General features: G+C 35.0%; 1 protein-coding gene across 1 annotated transcript; it reads right to left on the minus strand.

Annotated features, from left to right (window-relative positions):
- Positions 1-279: 279 nt before the first annotated feature.
- On the minus strand, positions 280-12,187 carry TMEM244 (transmembrane protein 244). Its single transcript, XM_005509370.3, has 6 exons — positions 12,033-12,187; positions 8,646-8,731; positions 8,005-8,078; positions 5,087-5,212; positions 3,286-3,330; positions 280-2,411 (listed from the first exon to the last, which is right to left on the minus strand). The coding sequence occupies exons 1-6, from the start codon at positions 12,063-12,065 to the stop codon at positions 2,317-2,319; spliced, it is 459 nt and encodes a 152-aa protein (XP_005509427.1). The 5' UTR covers positions 12,066-12,187; the 3' UTR covers positions 280-2,316.
- Between the last annotated feature and the right edge of the window lie 1,073 nt (positions 12,188-13,260).

The following is a 13,260-nucleotide window of genomic DNA, read 5'->3' on the forward strand; positions in this document are numbered from 1 at the left end:
TGTTGCGGTCTTTTCTTGTAGTCTACGGCAGGTCTGTTATGAAACATATACAATGCCCTCTTTGCCTCCAGCACCTCATCCTTCCCGCCTTCGTCTTGACTGTTATCAATTAGTCACATGCAAATTGATCAGGTGGATCACTTTATTATTGTTTCAGAAACAGCCAGGTTTGTCACATTCAAAATTACCATTTTGGTGTATCAGACAGAAATCACTCAGTATTAGATACTATCTTTGAAGGCTTCTCACCAAGTAATGCCCACACACATATAATTCGTATTGCTTGCATGATGAATATTTATTTGTATAATATGAACTTTGTCTACATTTTGAGTATCATGTGTAATATTTATTATTGGTACTATATGTAAAAGTGATGGAAAGGATGAAATACATAACATTGAAATTGTCTCACCATTCCATATCTGAAAGTAATGCAAAAAGCTAATGATGCTTTAATAGCTGGGCTAAGGCTTTTAATCCTCAATACAGTTATTGTTGTGATTGTTTTTCTAGCACTGGCCTAGTTATACATGCTTTGGAGAAATCCTGGGTCTAAAGCACTCTTCATATCAGTCTGAAGGGATCTCCCACTGGTGATTTAAGATTTTAAATAGAAAACAGAAGTTTAAAATGCCAAGACTGGGCAACAGAGCTATTACAAGCTGCAGCTGGGCTGACACACAGAGGAAAATCCTGCCAGGTTAAAAATAGAAACTTGTTCCACCCATGGATTAACTTTTTATCTGATCCACTTATGTTCTGCCACATGGCACACTACCCACACACACAAACTGTGTGAGGACAAGGACAGAGGTATGAATTTACATTAGACAATACTTCCTTCCCATCCATTTTTATAGTTCTGAACTGAATCTGGAAGAAATTTCTGAATGTTTTTTGAACACATAAAACCAGTCAGTTATCTGCACACTAATGTTTATGAAGACAGAAATTAATCAAACTAAAACTGGTCCACGGCTCAGATCAGTGATCACTGTGGGTCAGTTCATTCGCTCTCCAGAATTCTCTTTGCTGACTTTAGTTCACAGCATATTATGCAGAACAACTTAGAAAGTGTATGTCTATTCAGTGTTATGGATTTACATACCTGGTTTGTCTCTAAAATGACTCACATATCTGTCATTCATGAGACACAAGCTCATTCTTTTGCAATTCTTTTGAAACATGCTTCTGGCCATCTATATATTGTCAGTATTGAAACTTAATTGAAGATTTTAAAACTTGCAATAAATTTTGAGGTGTTTTATTAGATGAATGGGACAGATTCTTCAGAGGCATTATCTGTTGAGTAAGATTAAGGCAAATGCAACATTTAGCACTCCTGTCCAAACAACAATCCAGTCTTGCTCTTCTGAGCAAACTGCAGTTAAAATCCAATCACTGGTATTGTATTTAAGATAAAGTTGCCTTCCAGCAATTTTCCTGTTACAATTTCATTATGGTTAGAGAGATAAAGAGTTACTTGAAGCTGCTAGTGTGGTTTGTCTGTTGTTTTTTCATTACCACTGCCCACAGACTCACACTTTGGCATTGGCCACATGCAGCTCGGGGAGAGAGAAAGCGATAAGTAAAATGTGGCTTTCGGTAGCATTTGCCTTTCCTTGTTCCAGTGCAGCGTGGCCACGAATGGATCATTAGAAAATGACAGAATAGCCTGAAGCCATTGTAGAAAGCATTTGTCTGTAGCATCCCTGGAAGCAAAAGGGTCAACCAAACACTGGGGACTGTAAGTCCGCCTGCTGTTGTCTTGGTCAGCATCTAGGTGAGAGCTTGAAGATTAAAAGCTATGTGCTGTTGAGGGGTTCTTCTTTGCCTGGGTTTGCCAGTAAAGACTGTGTTAAAACTACAGTGATCTGTACCAGATAGGGTGACTTTTTTTCGCAGTGCTTGTGGAAGATCAGACTCCAGCCTAAACTAGTCAGCATTTCTTAAAATACAATAGATAACAAGCACCCTGAAAACACTAAATTCAAATCTGTTTTTTCCTTGTAGGATTTTGCAAAAGTCTTGCATCATTGTTCTTACCCTCCTTATGGTTTATTTGTTTTTTTAAAAGAGACAGTTTATCTAATTATTTGCTTAATGGAAAATGTACATACAAAAGCCAAAAGTGATTACATACCACAGCTGAAAGTCATGACATTGACACTTGCAAACAAATGTAGGATACAAGAGGTGTGGTTAGCTAAATATTAGCCTTACAATTAGACAGTTGCTAACTTCATTTTAATTATGTTGTTAATGTAACCATATAATTTATGTGAATACAAAGGCAAGTTCTAATGCAGCTTTTCAAAAATCGTCTAGAATGGGATAAATGAAGTTGTCTTTGAACAAGCAGTATGCCAAAATCTGTCCTCCACAAATCATTGAAATTACTCCAGATCCTGAAAGAAAATATATGACTGTTTTACATTACTTTTTATAGTGGAATACAAATGTTATGATAAAACTTTAAACTGACATTATTTTTATCTTCAATTTTTTTAAAATGGCCTGTCTATTTAAAGATTTTGCCCAAGGCTTTAACCACATACAAAGACATCAACCCCAGCAGCTGCTGATGCAAAACCAGTGGCAGGACAGGGAATTTATTTGCCTGTCCCCATCATTTAGGAATTTACTGCAGCTGTCGATCCTTGTTATCCATCATATAAAAAGGAAGAACAGAAATCAGTCCTTTTCCCTTAACTGTTTTTCAAGATAATATATTTTAGTACAAAGCTTTGCTTTTAATTTCACAGAAAATTAAACATTCAGAAATTTATGTTTGCCATTCACTCTAAGGAAATGTGATGACTGGGATTTATTTCATCTATCATAAGTACCTGTGCACAGTGTTTATAAAAATTGTCTCTGAAGGAGCCTGTTTCCTTTCATTGACTTTAAAGGGTACAAAGAAAGGCTAGTTTTGACAACTCTCTTTTTGATACCTGAATTGAGATAGTTTGATTAGTCAGGATTTAATCATGATTTATTTCAAGAACACGAGTGTGTCTGCTGTTTGTTAGCAAGATTAGCATAAGCTGAATACATTCTAGTCTTAAAATAGAAGATTTTTTTTAAGGCAAGGCAAATGTTAGCCCAGTGTTACTTGTCTGTGTCATTAAAAGTACAAATGAAAACATATATTTCTTCTTTAAATGTTGACAGTCCTCAAATTTGTGAGTAAACAGACATTTAAAAGAAACAATTCATACTGTAAATACTAATTGTCTACACAAAGTATAACATTTTAAACATTAAAAAATGCAATTATACCTAATGCCAGCCACCAGTGTAACATCAGGGGGAATTCAGACATAACTGCAAGGAGAAGAAAAAGATAAATGTAAATTTTTAAACAAGGAGGGGGACTTGCCAACATTACGTTATCGAAGGTCTGCTTAGTTATGTTTTATAAATTATATAGTTTCTTGACATTGCAAATGCATATTCAGGTCCTGGTCATTCAGATACTTGGTTGTACCATGAAGCTTAGCCTGGTGAGCAATCCCACTGGAAGCCAAGTCTTAAAGCTAGTAAGTGTGTGCTAAACGGAGCTCTTAGAGTCTCTGCGGAAGAAATGCCTTTTTTATTACTTACCTGTCCACAGCTTAGCAGAACAGAGACACAGATCCCCTGGTAGACTGCTTACATGTTGCTGCCATCCAAATAAATTAAGCTGCCTAGTGTTTTCAGTGTAACTGGTGATGCAGCGCATGAAGGCCTGGGTCTGCACACTGCAGGTTAGTGCTGTCGCACAGCGTCTTCTCTCCCGTGTCAGGCACGTGCCCTTGGATCGTGCAAGCTGACCCACATCCCTACTGCGTGATCAACTGCAGGGACATTAGATGACCGAATGTTGCCCCTCCAAAAAAAAAGCTGACAGGGCTGTAGAGGTAGTGAAGTGAGCTTGGAGGCACACTGCATGTGCTGGCAGCCAGCAGAGCTTTGGTTGACCATCTGAACGAGACAATGTCAAATCTGGGGTTGTTTGAACGTCAAAACGCATCATCTAATACAATGATAGAAGGCCCCATCCTGTGTAAACTACATACAAAGCAGTTTGTGTTGCAATTTTTATAAATTCCTTGATTTAAATACAAATGTTATTCATAAGGAATAACAGTAGTTTAAATTCCAGGAAATCAAATTAAGTAGTTGAGAAATTATGCTTAATTTTTTAAGATGAAGCCTCTGTTGGTCTCTGTCTTAACTTGTCATGGGAACTGGGGAATGCCCATCTGTGTATGTGCTAAAAGACAAATGGACAAAGCATTGGAAAATGGAAAATTAATTGTTATGTACTAGGGAAGGGGTCCTAATTTGCCAGTGATATTTTTTCCTATTTCTAAATTCTAGAATAAAAATACTAAGCTCATTATTAAAGGAGAAAACAATTCCCAGACAGGCTGTGGCAAGGATGTGATTAGGATTTATTTTCTAATCAGCCATAGCAGCATTCTGCTAAATAGCGTGAGAAGAGGGAGCAGGTTAACAGAGATTGGCAAAAAGTGATGATGAGTCTCATTTACAACAGTCTGCTCTTTCCTTTCCTTTGAGGGAAAGAGTTTCAGGAAACAAAGGATGTTTCAATGGTAAAATTCTTCATTTTCCTCAATAACATTTAGTTCAATAGATCTAACTCTAAGACTTTGAATTTGCTTTGCTGAAGCAAGCCTCTGTTTTACTCTGAACTAGAGCTGAAATGTTAATGAGTAGATCTTAAAGTGTCAGGACACGGACAACTATTAATTTTCTGGGTTTAGAGAAAAACACATCTCCCAGATGCTGAAATTGTATCTAGGCTGTATCTGTTTGACATGAACTGTTAGAATATGAACTAAAGCTCTCAAATTTTTATAAGAAAACTGTATTTTAGTATTCTGCAACAAAACCAGAACTGAATTTTAATTGGCAGGATTTAAATACATGCATGAGTCAAATGGATGGAAAATAGAGAGAAATATATTTAGCTTTAAGGAAAATTGTTAAGTCCAGTAATACAGTAGAGGAATCATATTCGATTGGTCCTTCAATTTGTGATACTATGCATATATTTAGCAGTAAACCTACTTACCGACTGAAGTTATGATGATATGAACAATAGTAACTGTTACAGCGTAATCCCAAACCCATTCTTCCACAACCAGGGCAAAGAGCAGACCACAAATGAAGAAAGTTATTTCCAATGATATCACAAGAACTGTAAATGAAAATTGGATATTTACATCAAATACAGTTTTGAAAGGATTTTTCTCATATTCAAAATAATAGCAATAGGAAGTTAAATTGTCTGAGATAGTTACGCAAATTTTTTTACAAGATCAAATAGTACATGAATGTTTTCATTATAAAGGTTATTTCTAATTTGTCCCCTTGATGTCTGTATGGGCTGTATCTTGATTTCCCTATAGACTTAAAATGCTATATATCTTATGTAAAAACATGAAGATTAACAAGATTATGACCAGTGACAGGACAGTGACCAGTTTATACAGCCTAGAGGAGAAATGGCATGGAAATTTTATTTAGCAACCATCCACACTCTTTGCATACAACCCCAAATAGATTTGGCTAATACTGACAAAGATAATAGTTTTCTCATCCAAAACAGAATTGTGTGGTTAAGGGGTTATGTTTGGTAAAAAAACTTCATAGCTTTCTCCACATTGACTTCATTGCATCAAATATGTATAGATAATATATACCAGAACATAAACACATATGTATATCAGAAGAATTTGGAGACAAGAGATGCAAGGGGAGATAGAGCAGAGAACTCACAAGGTGAGTAGAGGCCACCCATCTGTATGGGTCTCGGGATAGGTGAGACCAAGAGCTGGGCTTTTTTCTGTGCTGATACAAGGCTGGCACAGCCACCATGCGCTCACTGTGCCTGACATTTGGCAGCTATAATAGCGCTGTCTTGTGTTAAACCACGAATGGGGATTACCAGCAAAGTGATAATAACTAAATTTTGCTGCCAAAAGAGACTATTGAAGTTATCTGATCAAGAAAATTCCTCCTCTCAGTGATGTATTCTTCAACACAGGAATGGAGTGGTGCTAAGCTGTCAGCTTGCTTACTTGCTATTATGGGTAACGGGATCAAAAATAATCAGTTTTAGGGCAAAGTTTGACTTTAGACCATGTGTCTGCTTGCACTAGCAGGGGGTTGAATGGAGAAGGCACAACATCTCTTCCAGCTGTATTCCTGAGTTCCCATTCAAAAGGTCATAACTGTGTATTTTTAAGTCATATAATTTTCCATCTAAATGCATCTTGCTTTTCTTTTTAAGTGCATGGGCATATAAAAGTCACATTTTTGATGCAATTACTTATTTTTTTATGGTTGCAGTAACATAATACCTGAAAGTACTGTACCTGACAGTAGAGAGACCATTGCTATTTTTTCACTGTTTTTAATTTATACACTTGGAAGCATTTTGTGCCTTTCAATTTTATTTTTTTCTTTATAGGGTAAATTATTTCCAACTGTATTATGGATCTTTCACCCAGCAGTTAAAAAAATGTAAAAAATAAGAAAAAAATAACTGGAAAATCAGGTGTAGTTAGGAAAGCGGAAAATGCCACTTCCAAGGAAATTAGTGTTTGACAATACATTTTAGTATTTTTAGTTTATTATATTTCATTATGATATCCCTATCAGCTCAGAACTGAAGTATCATTACTGGCCCTGTTTTGTAAAAAAGTTTACAGATTATATTTCATGGTATCCCTCTAAATCATGCCAATCATTTTATAGTTTCTAAAGTACACTTAATGTAGACAGTTGCCCTGTAAACTTTTTTACAAAATGGGGCCAGTAATGATATTTCAGTTCTGAGCTGATTTCCATTTTTATTTTGACATTATCTTTTAAAGACATACTTCTGTTTTTAACAGGCATGAGTGACACTCTTGAGTAAACTAATTCTCATTGGCAACATAATTCAGAGACTTCTGTTTTTCCTCTGTGCCCATAGACTTTAAACAGATTCTGTTATATTTTGCTATTCCACTTTATTTCATCAAGTGGACAGAAAGAACGGTAGAATACTCACCAGTCGCTTGGCATAGTTGCTATCACCATTGGCATATAAACATGCTGCATCAAACTAGCTGATAAAATTTTTTGAAAAAATCATATTGAGATACAGTAATTACATTAGGGCTCTGAAAAGTAATTCTAATGGAATAGGATTTCATTTTCCACTGCTACAACTGAAATGTTCTTTTTAAATATGAAATAAATATTTGACACTGTACAAAAATCCATGCATTTTTGTTACTCTTTTTAGCCTGATGAACTAACTGACTTACTTTTGAGCTTTACTTACTTTACTGACAGACGATGTGGTTTGCCTTTGTGAAATAGATTACAAATCTGGTAAAATTTCATGTATGCATGTAATTTTTGGGAAAGACAGTTTACGAAAAAAGAATATATTTTGAGAGCTTCAGACAAAAATGCAGAAACTTGTATTAGGATATATAAAGATATGTTTAGGGCTTGAGCTACAATCAAAAATTGACATTTTAATGCCCACTGTATTCTCTGCATTACCAAAGCAAAATTTCCATTAGTTGAATGTGACCTATTATTCAGATCTGGATCAAACGATTCATAAGAAATTTACTGCAGTATGAAAATTAAATATAACAATTTTGTGCAGGAACTGTACACATAATAGAGAATTGTTCTGCAATGAAAATGAAGCATCCTGGCAAAGCAGCATGTTTTCTTCAGAGAGTGCGAGATCTGAAGAACAACTCAAGGAAAAACCTAACAATCACTTGCATGATAAGTAGCAATACAAAAATGAGAAGTGAAGGAAAGATGAATAAGCATTTAAATGCAGTGTAGTTAAAATATAGAAATTATTAGTATTACTAAAACAGCTTTAAAATACTGTCCATGAGAAGGATAAGTGTACATCCAGATACAATCTATTTTCTTAGCTGGAAAAACAAGAGAGAAACAAACTTCAGTTACCTAAATAATATGGGTTAATCCATGAGGGATTTGTCTTAAAATCAAAAGGTGCCAAACCATCCAACATTTTAATCCTGTGGAAACAGAAAGAATAAACGTAACCAGAGCTTTTTGATAAAGATTTAGTGATTGTATGACACATTACTGGTGCTTTTAAATACAATTTTATATGGTAAATTCTGGGCTTTTATAAGCTCTCTACATTCCATTGCATGTTGGGGGTCTTGCCCTTGTACACATTGTCCATGATCTCCACTTTTATTTAAGACATATCTGGCACAATAAATGCTAATCAACTTCCTAGGAGAATATAATGTGTCTTTTTTATCAACTATAAAATCTTTCTTTTCCTTTTTTAATGTCATTTTTGCTCTTACATTCATTTATTTACATGGTGCAAGTGCAAGAAAATAGATTAGAACCAACATTTTATCTAGTTTTGAGTCTCCATTTGCCAATTTGTGCACTTGAACAAAGGTTAAGTTACAACAACAATTCAACTGAATTTGAAAAATGTGTTCACAGGATAACTGGGATTGGATGCCTCCAGTCTGGGTGCCTCTGCTACAGGGTCATAGCTCTACTCATTGTGTCCAGTTGTAGTATGCCATCATATTATACTAAAGACAGGGAAATCTTACTTGAATACTGCAAAGCACACAGATAGGACCACATAGTAGACAGTGTAGAAAACTACCATGCATATCAACAGGTTCACCAGAACAACCTGCAAAATGAAAAAAAGACAGTAAAACCTAATGTCATGTTTAGATTAGGTACATGATTGTTAGAAAGTAACTCCAGATGTGAAGAAAGAAAGAAAAAAAAAGAAAACTAAATATGTAGACAGAATTTTTGCTGTTACCAATTACACAGAAGTTGTTAAAGACTCTTTGGTACATTTCAGCCCCTATATATAGTTATAATGCATGTTTCTTTGTTTTTATCATACTTTATTGTATTTTTATTTAATTTATAAGTGTATAGAGAATGGGAAGTACATTTCTTGACAGTTATTACACAGGAGACTTTGAGAGTTTAAGATCATCCAGATGCTCAACTAGTTTCTAACGTAGTTTTAGCCTAGTTTTTAACTTAAAAGAAATGCCATCCTTGTATGTTGAAACTCTACGTAAATAAAATGTAGAAAATTGTAAAGCAGTAACTGTTAAATTTCTCAGCCTCCAGAAAATGTCACCCTAGTGTTTACTTCCAAAGTTAAGGGTGTAGACAGCCTCAATGAGTAATGAGGGATATCTGTTAAATATTTTTCAAAATTCAATAAATTCAAACTCCAAGATGAAAAAATACACCTAAAGATAATGAGTTTCATAAATCAACCACTATCTTATGATTGAATACTGTGTCTTTAAGAAAAGAGAAATGCTATATACAGAATTATACAAAGAATATATGTTTTCTAATATACCTTGGTATAGTTGGTGTTGTCTTCATTTCTAAACTGAAGTTTCAGAAGCAACGTAGCCTGAGAAAAACCTGATAGCTTTCCTCTAATAAAGTTCACAAAATACCTTGAAATCCTTTCAAGTGAATGTATCTCTGATCACACATTTCTGACCTTCTCAGTTGGCTTCCTGAATTATGTAGACCATAGGATTTGTATTAATTCCTACAGATATAATGTACAACTAAGTTTTGGAGGTTAGTATGTTTTAGTAATAATAAAAGTCTTGCTAATGCAGAGCACTTTAACTTCTGTTTTTCTGTGGTGATATAATGACATTCCAGATGTTTATTTGGGCTTTTATTTTTTTTTAAAGGGAAATGTGAGACATCAGAACTAGACATGTCTGTGCATCAAACTTGGGCAAGTGCTTTGGCAAAATTGTGTGCTTGCTTAAGAACACAAAACTGAACATGGTTACTAAAATTGGTAGGGTGGTCAGTAAAATCAGTTTTTCTTTTCTATAGGAAAAGGAGCCCTTATTCAAGGAGGCAGTGACTCTGAGAAGGGCTGTAGATGAGCATTAGGTCATACTAGCTCATTTTTATGAGCTTCTCTTGCAATGTTGTGACATAAAACAAGCCCTTAAGGCTTTGGGTTTTAAGGCAGGAGAATATGAATAGAAATAAAGAAGAAATGTTACCTCTGAACACAGCCCTGGGAAGACACAGTGGCGTCCAATTTGGCATCAGCAATTTTTAAAGTAAGCTAAGAAATTAAGAAGGTGCAAAGAAGAGCCACAAAAGGGAACTGATGGATAGAAATATTGTGTGTTTTGGTTTCTTTTTATTTTTTTTTCCATTAGAACTACAGCCCTCAAGAGGTCAATCTGTTTAGCTCTGAGGGCTGATTTGATTATGATGGATAAGTACCTTCACAGGCAGAAAATACCAGGTACTTAAGGGCTCTTTAATCTATCAGAAAAGCCAAAAGAAGTAAACAGCTGCAAGTTACAGCTAGACGAATTTGAAAGATGCATGAAGGACATTTTTAACTGTAACGGCAATTAACCAATGGAACAAGCTGTCTTTGGAAATAACAGATCCTTCAAAGCAAAACCAGATGTTTCTCTCGAGAAAGTTTCAATCAGACATCTCTAGTGTTCACTCCTAGCCCTAGTTCTTTGAATGCTTGTGTGGTAAGTAATATATTTATGGAACCATCCAACATGGACGCAAGTGTGGATACTGTGGATTTAGCAAACTACTTATTTGTACATTGCTAGGTATTGTAAAGTGCTAAATATTGAATAGTGCATCTATTTCCCACAAGAAAAGAGATCAAGGAGCTTTAGTTTTGAATGCGATAGGAGAAAAATCCATCAGGCCTGTGCAAACTGATATTTGTCAATAAGTAAGTGCCCAAGACAGTCTTACGCTTTTCTTCTTTCCCTGCATCAAAACAAAGCAAAGCTAAAACTGAGAACAATTAATCTCTCTTCAGCCAGTTTGGTCTGAGAGCTAAATACAGCTTTCCCATTTCCATTGTCTTTAGTCTTATTCTAAATGAAAATGGGACAAATAACCCATTTGATCCCTTATTTTCCATGGTGTACACCACAGTCACTGTAATATTAATTGAATACAATGTCATGTGCAAGTCTGGCAGCCATGTTACCTCCTACATCCCTCGAAGTACATCTAAGCATTGGAATTTTAATCTTTGGCACATATTTGATGGGAATAATTTTCATCCCGTTGCTCTGAGCAGATGCATCTTTTCTGTAATTCTCCTTTATCTGCTGTCCCTCCTCTATCCACGGCCTCCTTGATGCTTTATCTACGCTAGATGTAGTTTTGTACTGTAATAAAAGTGATGAGACAGGACTGAAGGCAAAATCACAGAGCTGAAGGATGGCTGTGAGCCGATGACCTCTTGCCCCCTAATTGGGTGAATTCCTAGTCTCTCTTGGAGTGACAAACTTCCTATTGGTGTCAAAGGCCCAGGATTTTTCTCATTGCACACAGAATATTCTTAGTACCTGTCTTAGGGATGTAGTGATGTATTAGGTGTAGCATGTTTTTTTCAATGAAGAAATGCATGTAACATGAAAATGAAAACCTTTTGAAAAATGTCCAGTTGTATCACATTCTACTTCATTCTTTTTATTTGATCTTTCCACTGAAATCTGAATGTATTTTTTAAAATTTCACAATACTTTTTATTTTCAAACTATTTTTTTTCCTTTCTAAATCTTGAGGTATTTCAAAACCAAAAATCCCCACAAGTTAAAAACTCCAGGGTCATTTATTATATGTCAAAACAGCTTAAATAATCTTAGGAAATCACCGGTGTCATCAAATATAGGATTTTATTAGACACTTTCAAGAATTATAAATGGAACCACATGTTATATTTTGAAATTATTTTTATAATATCTACTTTGCAGTACTTACTACCAGCACTATAGTATAAAGTGTCCTTTAAATTTTATTTTCAGGAAGAGAACATTGAAGAACATTCTGTAAGAATGAAAGAAACAGCTCCTTCAAGCCCCGCAGTAGCTAATTCTCTAAATACTATCCACTGACATACAACACTAAACAAACTCAATTCCCTTTACCTTGGTTTCAGCAGTTTTGACCTTGAGAGCCATGGACACATGATGAGTGAAAGGAAACGCTGTTGCTATATTCCGGATGCCAACATCAGCAGGAAGAAGCAGCTGTTTTTCACCCAAAAAATAATTCCTATAGGTAAGTATAAGACAGAGCGAGGCAAGTTGATTGGATTAAACTGAATTGAGACAGAAGCCATCTGCGAGTGAACTGTAAGCCGCTGAAGAGCAGAGAGAAATCCTACCAGCTCGTTTAATGTTCGTACTTTCGTAGCTGCAATCAGCCCAAGCATATCTATACTATAACTTGGATATTTAGGGACAACATTATTAATAATACTTTCTACCTTCTATTTGCTTTTTTCAGCTTTCATTTGATCAGAGTTCCTAGGGTTTATTATACCTTCCTACTTTTAATTAGTTTTAACATTTCTAAGATTAATTCTATTGACTATAGATGTGGAGTAGTACCTTCTTCAGAAAGCTCTCTGCTAACATTTTTCTTTTGACTATCACTTTATTACACTAAGTATAACTCACATTAAATTAGGTATAATTAGGTTAAGAAATGCCAGACTTGTGTTATGACTAGTCTCCTTTTCCTGAACCATATTTTGTTCCTTTTGCAGAATGAAATTGATTGTGCTTTAGTGCAGATCCAACTTCTACTGAGCAGCTCCTTAATGGAATCAGATTTGGCTTTTTACAGACACATCATGATTCAGTATGCTGTGTTATTTGGGAAAAGGAGATCATACAAGAGAATACTTCTGAAATTGAATGAAGATGAACTTTTTTTCTTTTTTGCTATCACTAACATAATATGTGCAAGTTTCATTAGGTTTTTTATGTCTTTTTAATCATATAAAATAAATGTTATCTGCTTTAAAATATAGTCTGCACTCAGCAAACAAGAGCTTCTGCTCATGGATTTGATAGCTCTAGATTGTGAACACTTTCAGGGAAATTACTGGTAGTATTATGTGAAATTCCTTCCTGTGCAAAATGCTAGCACAAAAATCTGTACATAATTTATGTCATATTTTGAGGACTGAAGCGATGTCAAAGAAGTAGGCTGAAACAATATTAAAAAAAACCCTAAATTAATTTGCTTAAACAGTTGCAATGATCACAAGTAGCAAATTAATGAGGAAACACTGGATGTAGTAATTAAAAAATATTTGAAAAGAGACAAAAGGTTTCATTCAAAGAGCATTCTATCTGTCCCAAAGTA

This window comes from Columba livia, chromosome 3 (genome assembly GCF_036013475.1).
Source record: "Columba livia isolate bColLiv1 breed racing homer chromosome 3, bColLiv1.pat.W.v2, whole genome shotgun sequence".
Taxonomy (NCBI): Eukaryota; Metazoa; Chordata; class Aves; order Columbiformes; family Columbidae; genus Columba; species Columba livia.